This window comes from Festucalex cinctus, chromosome 9, assembly GCF_051991245.1.
Source record: "Festucalex cinctus isolate MCC-2025b chromosome 9, RoL_Fcin_1.0, whole genome shotgun sequence".
In the NCBI taxonomy this organism is placed as follows: Eukaryota; Metazoa; Chordata; class Actinopteri; order Syngnathiformes; family Syngnathidae; genus Festucalex; species Festucalex cinctus.
In genome coordinates, this window is record NC_135419.1 from 4,169,356 (window position 1) to 4,187,628 (window position 18,273).

Here is an 18,273-nt window from a genome sequence, read left to right on the forward strand (position 1 = left end):
GCACTTGATTTCACCCTAACTGCTAGTTTGGAGCATCAAAAGACTGCCCAGTGAAATGATAGACTGTATATGCAGCTCTGCAGCTGCGCATTCCTTAGCAACTGTAGGACACAGAATAAGACAGCTGCTTGGCACACCAAAAACTATTTCTGTAGTAGAAAAGCTGTTTATCTGAAACAGCACGTGCAACGCTTTCTTTCCTCTCTGTGAAACGTGGGTGGCGTTTACAGCTCACATCTTGTCCTCTGGGAGCATCTAGTGGTGAGTATGGCAAGCACATGGATGGCAAATGTGTTTTCACAAAACTTCCATTTTCTCAAAACCTTAAACACAAATACAAAAAAAAAAAAAAAAAATCACAAAAGCCCAACTTTTATAGCAGAGTCAATCCATCACATTAAAACCGGATATCCTGTGCTCCAAAATTAACAATGTGTTCAGATCATATACACAGTAAGTACAAATATAATTCACGATCGAGCATTCACGAGACATAAAATAATTTAGCATGCAACACACTATGCTGGGCATGTTGACAGACACCCACCCCCGACCCCTAAATCCTAACACACTAAAATATCACTACAATATTCCGATTATTTACATTGTCACAGAGAACAAAACCTTCAGAATATTTTTTTTTTTAATCAATATGGTTCTCTTCATAAGGTCACATGTTCGCCATTTCAAAACGCTGCCATGCAAAATCACACCACGTGTGCTAACTGGACAATTATTTACACAACAATCAGGAAGTAAGTAAAAAGATTGCCGGTGCATGAGCATGGGCACCTTTGCGTGGTAGAGAGAGGAAGCGTGAGGGTGAGAATGGGAGGGGGGCGGGGAAGAGTGACGTGTACGGGTTGAGCTCGTCATGGTGATTGCAGATGGAAATTGACTAAAGAGGTATTTCCAGTCTAATTTCCGGCTGTTTTACTGGATTTTGACTGATTTTGCAAGGCCCACAGAATATTGTGTTCTATTGCTATAAAAGCATGGAACCTATCAAAAGAAAGATTAAAGTCTCTTCTTTCATCAGGAAAAAAAAAAGTATGTTTCTATCTGTTTCCGTTTTTCAGCAATTAGCATTCGAAGAGAGCTAAGTTTCATCAGTTTTTTACAAATCTATTTAGAATTGTAAGTAAATGAGCTTTTTTTCTACATGGCCCTGGTTGATCTCCTTTGCTCTGCTGCCACCGTCTGGCCATTTGTGTAATAACTACCATTTCTGCAACCGTTCTTTGCAGTTGAGAGGCTGCATCAAAGCCTTTTGTATGCTCTAGCATAACCACCCCCCCACCCCCCCCCCAAAAAAAAAAAAACGTATAAATACGTCTTTGGGACACGTAGATTTAAAAAAACAAAAAACAAACGTATTTATACGTTATTGGGAGTAAATGAGTTAAGCATTCTGTCCGAAAGGTTCCAGGACCGGTGACACATGCGATTACCAAAGGTAGAAAAAGATGCTTCCTGATTTACTAATTTGAGCTATAAATCCACAAAAATCCTTCTTGACATAATCATCATTGGTGTCGTGTATATGTACAACATTCTTACATCAATGTGTCCATCCAATCTTACAATTTACTCTCATGTCGGATCTGCCAACGAAATCCCCTTTATGAAAAGTAAAATCACCGTTGCTGACTTGTATGTGTATGTTTGTGTGCAAATGTGTGTGCGCGTGCACGTGACTGGTTTGCGTGTACACGCGGGCGCGTGTGTGAACAAAGTTGAGTTTTATTGAACGACCTATGACAAATCACTCTGGCTCAGGCCAAATCATCGCAAGATGACATTTCAGGACTTGACCTCACAACAGATCCAAACTAGAAGAACAATAGAAATAACTGTTACTCACCACCACAGAAAGAGAAAAAAAAAAAAAAAAGCAATATGAAGACTAAAAAAAGTGAATGGAAACCACTATTAAAGCAGGTTTTTTGTTTTTTTTTTTGAAGAAGAAGAAGTATCAACTCAATGTGTATGTCTAAAATGTCAGTATTAATAAATAATCACCACATATATTACTTAACTTCACATGTACCATTACTTGATAAATACACTGGACATAAGTCAAACTTTATATTTTACTAATAATATTGTAACATTGTAATCCATAAACCAAAAAAACAGACACCTGCATTAATCAACTCAACCTGCATACACGACTAAGACATTTTTTAAATCAAACCTTATCACTATTCGATATAGCCACGAAAAAAATAACAACACTAAATCACTTGGCCAAACACCAACTTGAGAAATTCAAACTACTCAACCTACCCTCCTATCAACTATGAGCATTTATTAATGGGTAAACGACTGATCACGTCTCATCACAGAAAGAGGCCTCGAATATTGCAGCCTTGTGCGCACCAGCCTTAATTTATGTAAGAACACTTACGTGCAAATTATTTCTCACTGCTGCATAAATGGTACTTCATTTATATAGTGCTTAACTCATTTGCTCCGAATAACATGTAAATACGTTGGTTTTTTTTTAAATGTTTTGTGTCCCAAAGACGTATTTATACGTTTTTGTTTTTTTTGTTTTTTTATGCTGGAGCATACAGAAGGCTCTGATGCAGCCTCTCAACTGCAAAGAACGGTTGCAGAAATGGGAGTTATTACACAAACGGCCAGCAGGTGGCAGCAGAGCAAAGGAGATCAACCAGGGCCATCTAGAAAGAAAAAAAAAAGCTAAATTACTTGTGAAAAAAAACAAAAAAACAGTGTCCTTTCAGTGAGCGTGGTGCTGAGAAATTCCTCCAGGCTTGAAATCTTATTGCTTATGAATGAGATCATGAAAGGTTTAGATTCAAGGTTGCAAGAAAGGAGAACAATTGGTCAGTGTGAAAGTGAACGTGACTACAATCCACACAAGAGTGTTTATGCTGTGGCGGAAGTGACAGAAAGGCTTAATGTCCCGGCTGACAAGTGCAGTTCCTCAGAAGTTTTCTGGGGAAATTTGGCGATGAAAGGTCACGCCCCTGTATAAAAAAGTGAGTGGACAATCGCTTTTGATTACCAACGACATCAAAGACAAGGTAAGATGCAACTCGTGACAGCCTCATAAATGCAGGATGCAACTGTCTATGTTTATATACAATTGAAATTGTTTTACTATTATATTTATCTATCATTTTTTTAGTCATAACATTGTCAATAATTGGTTGGACTCAACACAGTTGAGTGTTGAAATGTCAGGGGCCGCATAGAAGAAAATATATTACTAAGTGGGCCGGATCGGTAAAATAATGGTATATAACTTAAAAACAATTGCCGTCAATTATACGCAGATTTTTTTGGGGCGAGTTTTGGGCCAGCCCTAAATTACGGAGCTCAACTGGAATCTATAGTTTAACAAAATAACACAAATGTAAATGAAACGCGGCAACATTTTATATATATATATATGTATATATATACATATATATATGGTTCCCAGAATGCATTGTGTGGCGCAGTTAATGAAGTTATAAAGACATTAATCCAGTTACGAGTAATTGAATTTGTGTCATATTTAAAATGTTTATGTTGGTCTATGATTAAAAAAAAACAACAACATTTTTTTAAACAAACCATAACTTTAAGTTGTATGTAAAATAATGACTACCAGGGCGAGTCCGTGTACAAGTTACATTACTCATCTGAGGACTGCTTGTGAAATTACAAATTTATATATTTGATTGTGGCAATTTTTTTTCTTTTTCTTTTTCACTTTACAAAATTGTCTCGCGGGCCGGATTAAACCCCTTTGCGGGCCTGATCCGGCCCGCGAGCCGTATGTTTGACACCACTGTTATAGAGAGTGGAATTAATACTTTTACTAACACTAAATAAATCATCTCTGTCAAATAACTCTAACATTGACCTCCATTTAAAACCAACAGTGTTAAAAATACACTTTGGCGGATTGAAATCAATTGTTGACGCTCCAATTTTTGCTGTGAAGTGATTGCTTTAGACTGTAGTTATTTATTCATAGTAGCAATAATATTAAGCACATTTGTAACACAAACAGGTCAGTTGGATATCTTTGTGCATAAATATCACCTTTCCATACAGATGAATCTAATTGACTTCAGCCTTATGTGTGCATTTCTGCACGTGGCTTATCAAAACCCACTGAACTCTTGGACACTCCAACCGAACGGTGAGTTTAATAATCATCATGAGAGCACTTACGGTGAAAGTTCAAGTGATTCTCTTCTTACTATTTTTGCCGTCTCATGTGTGTGTGTGTTTTTTTAGTTTTGGTTTTGGAAGTAAATGGTTTGCGGGTTCAACAAGCCCTCAAGTGCTTGCACAGAGCAGAGGGATTAATGAATGGCGATGACAAGGATATAGTGTGGAAGAAGAACGGTAAAGAAGAGGCACAGAGGGGAAATTCATACTTGGTGCAGCTAGAGGAGAGCACAGGAGGAGGCAGGTACAGCTGCTACAGCAAAAACGGATCTCTTCTCAATCACACGCTCGTCCTGATTCAAGAGGACAGCACCGAGAAAAGGAAGATTCTGATGAAAACGGATACGGGTAAATCACTTTGCAATCACCACACAGTGTTACAAGATGTCAAAACAGTATTTCAACTCACGTGAAATGTTTGTGTTGATATGTCTGTGCATGTGTAGAGGATTATTTAAAGTGCTCGACTCGGAATTTCGAGGGGGCATTCCATTGCTCTTGGACCTGGGACAAGACTCGTGTCGGAAAAGTGGCACTTATCAGAGCTGGACGGTACGCTCGCACACTGAAGCCATGTTTCCTGTGGCAACGTCCAATAATAACACACTGCTCAGACTCACGGCCGCGCTGAGAGGAACAGCCAAAAAAAACGTACTTTTCAAAGCTGAGCTGCATTTCAGTGTTAAGGTTACATCTTTGGATTGAGTTCCATATTGAAATAGTCATAAATGATGATGAATGAGTGATACCTGGCAAAATGATGGAAGCAAAGATTACGACTCGACTTTTTGTTCCGCTTATTCAGAGGCTTGGGTGCTGCGTGTTCGATGGGCGCCAGCGGTCAGCAATGGACGTGCTCCTCTGATCAGAGTCACATCAGCTGCTCAGTGGACGCCACCGGGGACGGGATCTCCTGTGTGGACAAGCGGCACTGCGCGTTTGCGGAGGAGAAACATCAGATCCTACTCACAGTCTATGTTAGGACCGAAGAGTTCCTGGTGGAGAACTACTCCAAACACTTCTTTTTGTCTGATATTGGTAATTCTCTCTATTTTTATTATTATTTCCTAAGACCTCCTGCCCTAAACGGTGTCTCACTCGTCCTTCCTGTGCTTTCCTTTAACAGTGAAACCTGACAAAGTGAAGATCAAGAAAGTCAACAGCTCGATGATAGAATTGGCTTACCCGGGCTCCTGGAGCAGCCCCTACTCTTATTTCCCCCTCACCTTTCAGGTTTACCAAAGTACACGTGGGTGTAAAAAGTGTGACAATCCCTGTGGTGACTCAACTAATGCAGAGGTAAAGTAGGCAAAATGACTGTTTTCGATATCACGCGAGTTTACATCGAGCGTGCTTTTTCTGTTTGTCAGATCGTGATGGTGAACTCCTCAAGCACTTGCCTGTTTGAGGTCAAGAGAGAATCGAAGACCGTCTGCGTCCGAGCCAAGGACGCCCTCTGCAACTCGCAGTGGAGCGAATGGACCCACATCAGGTCAGTATCTTGGCAGGAATGGTGGCCATTTTACCAGGCTTTTCAAAGTCCCACTGTTTGTTTGGTTCATAAACATTTCTATCCAGCACTTTCTCCCCCAATAGGTATAAATAAAATGTTCATTTGTTGATTATTTCTATTTTAGTACAGATTGAGGAAGAAGCACAAAAGCAGGAAGATGAAACATACCAGCGGCGAATAATGTCATATGTGAAAAGGAACACCTGAATGTCTGTCGAAACAATATTTATTATATTATATATTGCTGTTCATGTTTGTTTGTTTTTTAAATAAAATGCTGTTTGCTTATGTCATTGAAGATTGTCTTCCTAATTTGTACACAAGTAGCTCTGCACCACAGTGACAAAATACAATGGCTCCATTCTGTGATGAATGAATGAATGAATGAATGAATGAATGAATGAATGAATGAATGAATGAATGAATGAATGAATGGTTTATTTTCACCTCCATACATAACGCAGAAAACACAACAATCCTTTCAAACAAATCAATTATTAACTGAAAAAGAAATAGGCTGAAGCACCAGGCTTATTAATTCCTATCCAATGAATCACTTAGAAATACAACAGAGCAAATATTATACTAATACTACACTCTGCACAGAGCAAATAAATACTACACTTACATTAAACCCTAACAGAGCAGTACACAACTTCATCGCATCAAGTCCATTCCAGAAATTTACACCCAAAACTGAAACAAATCAGTATTTTATGTTGCCCCCCCACTTTACATGTTTCAAACATAAATAAACCCCTTAAATTATAGTTCTCTTAATTTAAATAAATCCTGAATACAAATCTATGCTATTGTCCTTAGGTGTGCTTGTGAGTGTGCATGGGTGTTTGTCTCTGTGTGCCCTGTGATTGGCTGCCAACCAGTTCAGGGTGTACCCCACCTACTGCCCGAAGCTGGCTGGGATAGGTTCCAGCACCCCACAAAAGCATCAGGTCTTTCTACAAAAAGTGTTTCAAGTATTTTAGAAAATTGAAGTAACAAGGAAACAGATGTATAATTTGACACAATATGCTTTTCATTTGATCAGGAAAAGTACCTGTTAATAATGATTTGTAGCAAACGTAGACAAATTACACAATAATGACTTCTATTATGAGTGACACTTCAGTAACTAGTGATCAAACTGGCAACTCAAAATATTCATGTCACAAATCATCTTTCCAGTATAAATGAAATTTTTCCATTCCAAACTCACAAGAAAAAGCAACAAAAAAAATGTGTAATTTGTGTAATATTGTACTTCACAAAAATCATCCAGCAATGACATCATTTCATACAATGTAAAGAATTATCTCAGTGTAGCCTACTATAGACCCTAACCCACAGCAATCCGGACTTCACCACAACACCACAAATTTATGGTATTCAGATTTAAAAAAAAAATTTAAAAAAATGGGAAAACACCAAGTAGGATTTAGGTTCCTGAACGGTGCCATCTGTTTTCACTCTTCCACCATTGATACCTTTCAACCATTTCTTCCTCCTTTTATTCTCACGAGGAACAATGAGATACTGCAGATGCAGCTTTGAATTTCTTCCTAGCGGTACAACCCACAACGCAGCAATAAATCGCAAATACATGTTTGTAATAAAAAAAATAAAAAAAAAAGCTTGCCCCCTTCTCAAGATGGCGCCATGTCGCTGTAGGCGCTGACGTCATAAACATCCGGATGTCCGACTGTGAGACCTTTTTTTTTTTTTTTTTTCATTTCCCATCCTGTCACAAGCTTCAGTATTTTATTGAGTTTGCTAATCAGGAGGTTACCTCACTTGTTCACGTGCACTATACGGACATCATGCAGGTTCATTTTTCTGTTCCTCATTTTCGAACCAGACTGACCAGTATGTGGCAGTTGATGAAAATTCCTCTCGCAGATTGCAGCTTTGCTCTGTGTTCTTTGGAAGGGGATGTGGCCTGTATGGTGTTTTAGCCACTGAGTGTCAAAAGCCATGCGTACAGTAGTATAGCCTTCCTCAAATGATGGACACCTCGGGCCATATCTATATCTATCTATCTATCTATCTATCTATCTATCTATCTATCTATCTATCTATCTATCTATCTATCTATCTATCTATCTATCTATCTATCTATCTATCTATCTATCTATCCATCCATCCATCCATCCATCCATCCATCCATCCATCCATCCATCCATCCAGCTAGCTAGCTAGCTAGCTAGATCTATCTATCTATCTATCTATCTATCTATCTATCTATCTATCTATCTATCTATCTATCTATCTATCTATCTATCTATCTATCTATCTATCTATCTATCTATCTATCTATCTATCCATCCATCCATCCATCCATCCATCCATCCAGCTAGCTAGCTAGCTAGCTAGATCGATCTATCTATCTATCTATCTATCTATCTATCTATCTATCTATCTATCTATCTATCTATCTATCTATCTATCTATCTATCTATCTATCTATCTATCTATCTATCTATTTATCTATCTATCTATCCATCCATCCATCCATCCATCCATCCATCCATCCAGCTAGCTAGCTAGCTAGATCTATCTATCTATCTATCTATCTATCTATCTATCTATCTATCTATCTATCTATCTATCTATCTATCTATCTATCTATCTATCTATCTATCTATCTATCTATCTATCTATCTATCTATCTATCTATCTATCTATCTATTTATCTATCTATCTATCTATCCATCCATCCATCCATCCATCCATCCATCCATCCATCCAGCTAGCTAGCTAGCTAGCTAGATCTATCTATCTATCTATCTATCTATCTATCTATCTATCTATCTATCTATCTATCTATCTATCTATCTATCTATCTATCTATCTATCTATCTATCTATCTATCTATCTATCTATCTATCCATCCATCCATCCATCCATCCAGCTAGCTAGCTAGCTAGATCTATCTATCTATCTATCTATCTATCTATCTATCTATCTATCTATCTATCTATCTATCTATCTATCTATCTATCTATCTATCTATCTATCTATCTATCTATCTATCGCTCTCTCTCGAGTCGTAGCTAGCTAGCTTGCTATTCAATATTTCTCCAAGTATTGTTGCAAATGCTCGTCACCCTCAAAGATACTGGTTTTGTACCCTTGACTTTTTACCCATGACATGCTTTTTTGCCACCAGAAGAAAAAAAAAAAAAAAAAAAAAAGTACACAAAGTTAGACTAAAATAAGCCATTGGGATACACTTTGGCGGACAGAAGCAGACTCTTTTTCTCATTGTTCAGAACATATCACAGAGGAGTCAGCGGTCACATATTTTTTTTTGTACATAATTAAATTTTATTTTGCCTCAAAATTGAATTACTTAAATGTGATGCAGGGACACGTATAAACAGCGTTGTTATTTGAATAAAAATTTGTCATTTTGATCAGTAGAAACATACAGAATCAATGATTGCAAAAAAATTATAGTAAGCAGACATTTATTGAGACATGTGTTGAACAATGTTAGTTTCAAGATAAAGTACAAGCAAAGATACATTTATTGTACTTCCAAACGAGTTTATTCAACGAGTGGGAAAGCCCAAATGAAGTACAACATGCCCACGAAATAAAATGACACAATTGAATGGTCAGTAAGGAGGAAGCAGGGAACTCTTCCCTCACTTCCCTGCCTGGGAAAGCAGAAGAGGTGAAGCAATAGTGATGTGATGTGATGTGATATGTCTCAGATGTCTAACCTTAAATCATCATTTTTGACCTTTTAATGGGACATTTGTCACCTGTCCTTCTTCTTCTTCTCAACAGTCAAGTTGATGCTGGTCTTTTCATGTTGAAGCTGGCAAATAGGTCCACATATACTTCAACCCTTTTTCCATATACCACCACTGTACACCAATGGGCTTATTTTAATACTGGTTGTTTTAAAAGGGCGCAGTTAGCAGTACCCATGATTCTATATAACACCATGCATTTCATTAGTCTTTTCATGTATTATCCAAGTTCAATTTAGTTCTCATTTGGCGCTACTGTACACAGAACTATTTGTAATTAGTGGTTCTATAGAACCACTATGATTTAATATTGTTTTGTATGCTGGACTTTCAAGCTTTGCATGTAGCCTTAATTTGTCTGAAAAGTGCAACAACTGAATGAATCTATTTCAGTTCAAGTGAATGTATTAAAAATGTGCTGAATAAACTATTGAGCTCTGTCAAATGAATTAAAAGAACGCTCAGTAATTTTTAACCCACTGGATGGTTTATTAGAGAGATGATTTGGTAGATGGAAATTAATAATTAGCATCTTAATCCTTACTATATGAAATCATTTGCTATATGAGGCATGCTTGTATTTTGAGGATGCTTTAGTATTCCTTGCAGTACGCCCTGATCAGTAGACGTATTGACCGTGCGATTGGGAACTTGGACAATCTGGATACACAACTGAAGAACGACCTGCTGCAATAAGAACCCATTTGGAAGAATTCAACAAGGATAAACTTGATGCGATAATCTACTATAATCTACTGTAATTTATGGACATGTGATTGGCTGGCAACCAGACGAGGGTGTACCCCGCCTACTGCCCTAAGCCGGCTGGGATAGGCTCCAGCACCCCCGTGACCCTTGTGAGGAGTAAGCGGTTAAGAAAGTGGATGGATGGATGGATGGATGGATGGATGGATGGATGGATGGATGGATGGATGGATGGATGGATGGATAATTTGTGGACGGTCCTTGCTTAGTCGGTTAAGAGAAATACAGTTGTTAGTTCTACTAATGACACCACTGTATATATCGAGTCTATATATACAATTCAGCCCAAAAGTATTTGGACAGTGACACAATTTTCATGATTTGGTCTCTGCATGCCACCACATTGGATTTAAATGGAAACAACTACAATGGAATTGAAGTGCAGACTTTAAGCTTTAATTCAAGAGGTTGAACAGAAATATATGTCGGAATTGTGGCTATTTTTATGCAAAAGGAAAATAGTACTTTTCAATCATTAGTTGAGATTAGAATCCTTTGCAGGCAGTGACTGTCTGAAGTCTGGAACGCTTGGACATCACCAAAAGCTGAGTTTCCTCCTTTGTGATGTTTTGCTAGGCCTTGACTGAAGCTGTCTTCAGTTGTATCTGAACGTCTTTCTGTCTTCAGTTTTGCCGTGAAAAAGTGAAATGCATGCTCGATTGGTCAGAGATCGAGTGATTAACACCACTATTGAAGAATATTCCACTTTGCTTTAAAAAAAAAAACCCTCCTGTGTCGCTTACAGGCCGAAAAAGACACAAATCATGATTGGTCGTGCAATGTCCCTTCTCCGCCACTAGATGGCAACGTTGCACCAAATACCCAAGGACACCGCTTGATTGGATTTTTATGACGCACGTTCAAACGCTAGTAAATACTTTTTTAATTATTACAGTATGCATAAATACACTCTACATTTTCACTTACTTGCAAACACACCACTTGACTGTATTACAACGCGCCATATTAAGTAAATAAGAGCCTGCATGATCTGCATATTAAAATCACACTGCATATTTGTCTCTTTTTTCTTTTTTTTTTTATGGCGACAAGCGAGCATATTGTTCGACGCGAGAGGCACTCTCATAAACATATGTCTGAGTTTATAACGGGTCATTTTACGAGTCTCCAATCCAATCGGGCCATTATTATCATCAGCCCAACCTTTTTGATATACGACAACATCTGGCGGCCGTTCGCTCGAACAACTCCTTTCTGATCACTTCGCTCCTTCGAGATGAGTTTGAACGCAGATGTTTTGATGGCCCTTCCCATATGCGCATGCACACCGTTTGACACGCGCTTTGTTCCGCAGCCAGCGATACTGTGTGTTGCCAACCTTATGTCTGCGTGGGTGCCACGGAGTTAGAAGATCACAGTGTTGGGGATCATCAGGGCCCAAGTGACATCTCTGTTTATGGAGGGCGATGCGGTGGATATTTGGGCTAAGTGTGTGTGTGCGCTACGCGGATAAAAATATAGCCACCCATGGGGCCTTCGCTGACCCGCATGCCGACCGAGGCAGGCGGATCACGGAGAGCCACAATCAAACAAATGTGCTGAAGGATAACTCCGACCGTGTGCGTTGCTGTTATTCATCAGCGTTGAGAATATTGTGTACTCACGCGGGGAGGCGCTCCCATTTCTCCTTCCACAACGGGAGGCCAAAACAGATAAAAGAAGACATGATTGCTGCTTGTTTAAACTTCAAACTGGAACATATTACGAAATTTTGCCATATGAGAATTTTGCAACAAATCATCTTAGAGGGCTGCCATTCTGCCTATTTTTCCCCTCCCTCCATACATATATATATATATATATATATATATATATATATTAGGGGTGTGCCAAAAAAAATCGATTCATAAAAGAATCGAGATTCTCATTTATTAATCGAATCGATATTAATATCCAAAAATCGATTTTATTTAAATTATAAATGAAGAAGAGGGGGGAAAGGCAGTTGTAGCCCACATGCTGTTTTTGTGGAAAAATGCACTTCAAATACAAAATTAATAAATGTTTAAACAAAAAAAAACAAAAAAAGACACTTTGTCTCAATTTGACATTTTGTCTTGCAAAGCAAATTGGAGTATAGATCGTGACAATGTTGTGCATATCTGTAAATTGAAGCAGAAATCATTTTGTCAATCAATAATAATTTTGAATCGAAAATCGTTTGAATCGAGAATCGAAAATCGATTCTGAATCGAATCGTACACCCAAAAATCGTAATCAAATCGAATCGTGAGACAGTCAAAGATTCCCAGCCCTAATATATATATATATATATATATATATATATATATATATATATATATATATATATATATACATATATATATATATATATATATATATATATATGAAAATCTGTATTTATGCAACATTTCACTCAAGCAAGGCATTATGAAACATCACTGCACGATTTAAACCTGAGAAGTGTATTGTTAAAAAATAATAATAAAAAAAAATGAGAGAGAAGCATATTGTTGTAAAAAAAAAAAAGTAAAAAAAAAAATCTGACACTGTCAAACCAGGGTACTGTATTATTTTCATTTTTCATTTTTTTTTTTTTTTTTTTTTGCTCCAGGGATGTCATTCAGGCGTGTGTGTGTGTGTGTGTGTATGCATGGCCAGAGTAAAAAATCCTTGTTGAGGAAATCACTTTTGAGTGTCGTGCACATGAAGTGTGATGCGTTCCTTTCTTGTTATTCCGCGTCTGCACTTATTTCTTGGCTTGTGGCGATGCTGTGGGACAACTCGAAGACGCGGCACAGATGAGCTGTAATCCTCACATTCATGTTGCATTCACCACTCGGTCCCAAATGATTTATGTCGCGCATCAAATCGAAGCTCTCTGTTCTCTCGCTGTCGGATTGTAACTGAAAAAATGTGCAACAGCGGCTTTGTTTCCCTTTTGTTTCTTAATGAATGCAAGTTTTTTTGGGAGGGTATGCAATTTTTTAATGCTGCTCTTGTCCTTTTTTTGCATAAAAATAAATAATGCACATTAAATCATAATTTACATAAAATAAAGTATATAATTTGCTGAAATTGGAACAACCGAAATGTGTCTTGATGGACATGCATGTTTTTTTTTTTTGCTCGGTCGGTACATACATGTCGTTGCACAGATTCCATGGAGCGTGTATCATAGTTTGGACACCCACCACAGGCGCTCACGCCGTGCACAGCTTCTGACTAAGTGGCAGGGGCGGGACATTGCAAGTGGTGGAAATCAGGCAACCGATGGGGAAGTTCGATGGGGGCGGTTCTCCAAGCTCCACGCTGGTCTACTTGCTGGACAGCTGATTGTCCGTCTTATTAACCACGTTTGGGGAGTGTGGGGGGGGCGTTGCTGTTCTCCTGGCAGGCCACGCCCCCCATCGCCCACTCCTCTTCGGCGTGCCACGGAAGGTCTAAAGTGATTCCTCTGGGAAGAAAAGAGCGCAAACCGCGCGAGCTGGAGCTGCCGGAGGAGCCGCAGTCGAGTCGCCGTCTAGCCGAGGACCGCCTTCCTCCATTTGCGCCGGGGAAAAGACTCCGTGAATCAAGGAAGAAGAGGGGAAGGAGTGATGTCACCTGGGTGTTTCTTCCTCGCGTGGACTGTTTGTTGCCAAAACTGACATTTTGTTTTTTGTTTTGTTTTTCTTCTTGTGTCAGCTTGATCCGCGGGAGTGTCGCAGCTATTTTCTCTCGCTTTCACTGACGACGAGCCCGCACGCTGACAAGCCTCTCGCAGCTTTCCACATGTCGCATCTTTTTTGTTGACTTTGAGAAGCGTTAAAGTGAAATAGGGAGCGCGGCACTTCGCTCCGGTGACAGCGCCTTCAAACGGAGGAGGGGAGAGAGTCATAGGCAGGCAGTGGAGAGGAGGAAGAGAGAGCGAGTGAGCGGGAAAGAGAAAGAGAGAGAAAGAGAGAGAGAGCGTGAAGGTGCAGTTTTCATGTTCGGCATCCACGAGAGCATCCACAGGAGTGGGAGTAGTATGAAAGAAGAGCCCATGGTGGCCGGCATGAACGCGGTTCGGACATGGATGCAAGGTGCCGGAGTGCTGGACGCCAACACAGCCGCCCAGAGGTGAGCCCGAGGCGGCCTCGTATATGGCGGCAGGCAGGCAGGCAGGGGCGGGTGGGAGATGGAGCTCATCTGCCGGCGTTTTGAGCTCTGCGAGCCGGTATACCACTTGGGGCAGGCAGCACGCCCGTCCCAGAGGACACAGTTGTTGGATAACCAGAACCGCCGCTGGCTGGCTTTAGGACTTTATGAGTTGATCCGCTTCACGCCCATGCAGGACTTATAGGCGAGGCGTGAAAATGCAGCTCACGCCAAGCAACTTTATTAAGCGTTGCAAGCGTGAAATGTCAACTTTTGTTTCGGAATTTTATGGTGATAACATTTTATTTTTTTTTTACCTCCTTCAACTCGCATGGAGCTGAATTATTTGGGATTTGTTGTTACAACCAAAGTAAAATTTTTATAGACTGCAGGCCTTAATAATGAAACTGCGTTTTTAATTGACAATATTTAATTCTATTAATAACCTAACAGTTGTTCAAACATCGCTTTAACGTTATTTAATTAAATTACAAATTGTTTGGCTTATTAAAAAATAAAAATGAGAATGTGCGTGCATGGGCTTTAAATCCCGAATGGATTTGAATTGAAGTAAATTTATAACGGGGGCTCCCGCGGCGCTGATGCTGTGCCTGTCGTGTCCGCAGCGGAGTGGGTCTGGCCCGGGCACACTTCGAGAAGCAACCCCCTTCCAACCTGCGCAAATCCAACTTCTTCCACTTTGTACTGGCTCTGTACGACCGGCAGGGTCAGCCCGTGGAGATTGAGAGAACCACCTTCGTTGATTTCGTGGAGAAAGAAAAGGTGAGTGCAAACATTTTTTAATTTTTATTTTTTTTGTGAGTTTACACACAGAAAAAAAAAAAAAAAAACTAAATGTGGTGGTGGTTTATATTTCACGGGGTAGTTTTAGCCGGCCTGTTCAATCAAAGTAATTTATTAGTGAAAATAAAGTGCAGACTATCACAGTAGATTGTTACAACTCAATGCTCAAGTGAGGCTGGCAAAGTTGTTGCATAAACCCCGAGTGGTCACACGTTCACATTAATTATATGGAAACATTTTACTGCACTTTTTGATGCTGCCAAAAAACAAACAAACATTTAATTAAGTAAAAAACGAAACGAACGTCGTTTTTATTGAATGTGAATTTTATTATCTTCTAAACTCGGATGAGATTGAAAATGTAAATTGAAGTGTTTATATTTTTGCTGCTTCAAATTTGCTACATATTGTATGTTTTTTTTCTTTTAATTTAATTTTTATTTTTAATCCTATAATGTCATTTCGTACTGGTCAGCATTAAAGTATTCACCATTTTACGGCGTGTCATATTAACATTTGAAATTCTGTTTTATTTAAAATATTAAAATAAACACCTCCCTATATTGTGTATACAAAATGAAAAAAACGACTTTGTGAGAGATGTGACGTGATTTACAGTCTTTATTTATTTATTTATTTTTAAGTACGAATAACGTTAAATGAAACATGTTGCCCTTCGTGTCATTCTAAGCTGTCAATTTTAAATTTTTATTGATAGGAAACGACAGGAGAAAAGACCAACAATGGGATCCATTATAGACTTCAGCTCCTCTACAGTAACGGTGAGTTTCCATTCCGGGATTTTGTTATAACAGACAGCGACTGAGTGAGACATTTTGTATCTGCACTTTGAACACGAAAAGCTGAGCACAAACGCCGTCCAATATTTTATGTAGTCTTTTTTTTTATTATTATTTTTTAAACATTGTCTTAGATGTTTAGTTTGAAGACTGACAAGAAGGAAATTGATTTAAAAAAAATTAACAATTACTCCTTAATTACTGTAAACAACTATTATTAATAGAACTGCTTCATTTAAACCTACAAATTTTAATATCTTCCAGCAGTTTTCACAATAATTTGAAAGCTTTCATTGTATTACAATTTAGAAATGTGTATGTGTTTTTTCTATTAAAAGTATAGATGCATGAAATTAATATATCAGGATCTTTTACTCAATTATCAAACAAAGTAAAAAATAAAAATAAAAAGTGTTAAAAAAAAAATTCATTCTTGCTTCTCTTGGGCTGTTAAATCCTAAATAAGAAATAAGAACTTCCTGTCTGTTTCACAGGGATCAGGACAGAACAGGACTTATTTGTGCGACTAATTGACTCCATGACCAAGCAGGTGAGATTTTCCATGTTACTATACTGCCACCAATTTCAACTTTGCAGCAGTTGCACACTTGGACTGGTCTTATTTCTGGACCCCCCACTACCCCCCCTACACCCGCCTCACCCTGAGTCTGTGTCTGAGACCCTCAACTTCAGCACAGCACAGCCGGCGTGATAAACGACCTGTCTTACCTGTGGAATACATTTACGAAGGCCCGAGAACGTAGAGGACATGTGTCCTCCTATACTCCACCACCGCTTATAGCAGCCAGTAACTGGAATGTGGGATTTTATAAGCATCCGTGCGTACACGTGAGTGTGTACAAGAAGTGCAGGCGTGTGTTCGTGTTGGGGAGAGACAGTGATGCATGCCAGCTCACTCTTTGAGGACCTTGACCCTCATTTGCTCAATGTGAAACAGAACAAACTTTATCCCAGAGTGTCTTTTGGCCAATCACATTTAAAAAAAACAAAAAACACAGATAGGCACAAAAAAAAAGTGTGGAATTTGTTGTTAACATGCACTAACAAAAGTGGCAAAACTAACATCTTTAAAGGTCGTTTGATATCAGGTGACACTTTGCACTAAAGGAAAAGGATTAGAGTTTATTTTGACCTGATCCTAGTGTGTGTTTGTTTACTCTCTGTGTGTGTGTGCGTGCACGCGCATGTTGATCATGGCCCCGGAGAGCATGTTGAGTGGGGTTGTAGTCAGGGGAAACCAGACTACAATTTTGGACGCTTGTGCTATATGGAGCAGATGGTGCACTATACTCCAGTCTGGCGGCCCAACTGCTCACTGTACACCGCACGTAAACATAAACATACGTGCACACGCACACAGGACAATGCGACATACACACAGAAATGCTTTCTTCCTTGTTTAGAACAGAGTGTTCAGGAGGAAACGGTTCCCACGTTACATACAATTTAAAAACACACTCATACTTTTATATCCATACTTTTTTGATCCACCTCATTTAAGAATAAACAATTCCAATAAATGGGGATGAGTGAGTGCTAATATCAAGTATCGGCTTTATTTCAAGGTATCGGTTCTCGCGACGGCGGCGGCCGATTGTGGCCCTCGTGTGGCCCTTTTACAACCAGGAGCTAAAAAGGAAACACGTCTGACAAATGCCCATTAAGATGTACAACCATACATTTTGATTGGGACTTTTTTTTTTTGCCCACTGGAGTACTTGTTTTTCATTTTATGTAAGGTATTTAGTTATAAACATTAATTGTGGTGTGTGTTCTATTAAAACTCATTCACTGCCAGCCGTTTGAGAAAATTTCAAAATTTTTAATACCCATTTGATATTACGTTCAATAATTATATATAAACCGAATCTACCAAATAACAGAATAGACTCCCTACATTTTGTCCCGTCCCGTTCTTTTATAATTGACAGTAGAAAAATGTAAGTTTGGCAAAATACAGCCATCTCTCCTATGGACTCTGAAACTGTGTTTATTTCGTATAAAATGGGGCAATGATGTCATCTACCGGTGGTTGGGCATCAGTAAAGTTGGTTTCCAAGTTTGATATTTACTGTGGAGCATAGTCAGATTAGCCCCCATTTGTCTCCGCTCTAAGAAATACAATTGACAAGTATACTTGTCAAAGGCAGTGAATGAGTTAAAAAAAAAAAAAAAAAAAAAATATATATATATATACATATTTATGGGAAAAAGTAACAGAAAGGTGCCATTAATTTCATGCAAATTTAAGTAAAATGCTACATTTTGATATATAGGTGTTCATTTAAAATTATTATTTTTAAAAGTACTAATG

At 38.8% G+C, this 18,273-nt stretch overlaps 2 protein-coding genes across 5 annotated transcripts in view; both read left to right on the plus strand.

Moving 5' to 3' along the window:
- Positions 1 to 217: 217 nt before the first annotated feature.
- Positions 218 to 5,972, plus strand: il12ba (interleukin 12Ba). Its single transcript, XM_077532242.1, has 8 exons — positions 218 to 261; positions 4,075 to 4,162; positions 4,261 to 4,542; positions 4,641 to 4,746; positions 5,000 to 5,232; positions 5,321 to 5,493; positions 5,565 to 5,686; positions 5,832 to 5,972. The coding sequence occupies exons 2-8, from the start codon at positions 4,075 to 4,077 to the stop codon at positions 5,839 to 5,841; spliced, it is 1,014 nt and encodes a 337-aa protein (XP_077388368.1). The 5' UTR covers positions 218 to 261; the 3' UTR covers positions 5,842 to 5,972.
- A 7,578-nt stretch (positions 5,973 to 13,550) lies between these two features.
- Positions 13,551 to 18,273, plus strand: part of LOC144025875 (transcription factor COE1) — an 83,717-nt gene continuing 78,994 nt past the window's right edge. For 2 of the 4 annotated variants that reach the window (XM_077532257.1, XM_077532259.1), the window contains exons 1-4: positions 13,551 to 14,316; positions 14,961 to 15,117; positions 15,857 to 15,920; positions 16,433 to 16,488. In XM_077532257.1, the coding sequence (XP_077388383.1) occupies positions 14,183 to 14,316; positions 14,961 to 15,117; positions 15,857 to 15,920; positions 16,433 to 16,488 (411 nt within the window). In that variant the 5' untranslated portion in view covers positions 13,551 to 14,182. The remainder of the gene's footprint in view (positions 14,317 to 14,960; positions 15,118 to 15,856; positions 15,921 to 16,432; positions 16,489 to 18,273) is intronic. The other 2 variants (XM_077532256.1, XM_077532258.1) reach the window with 1 other exon arrangement.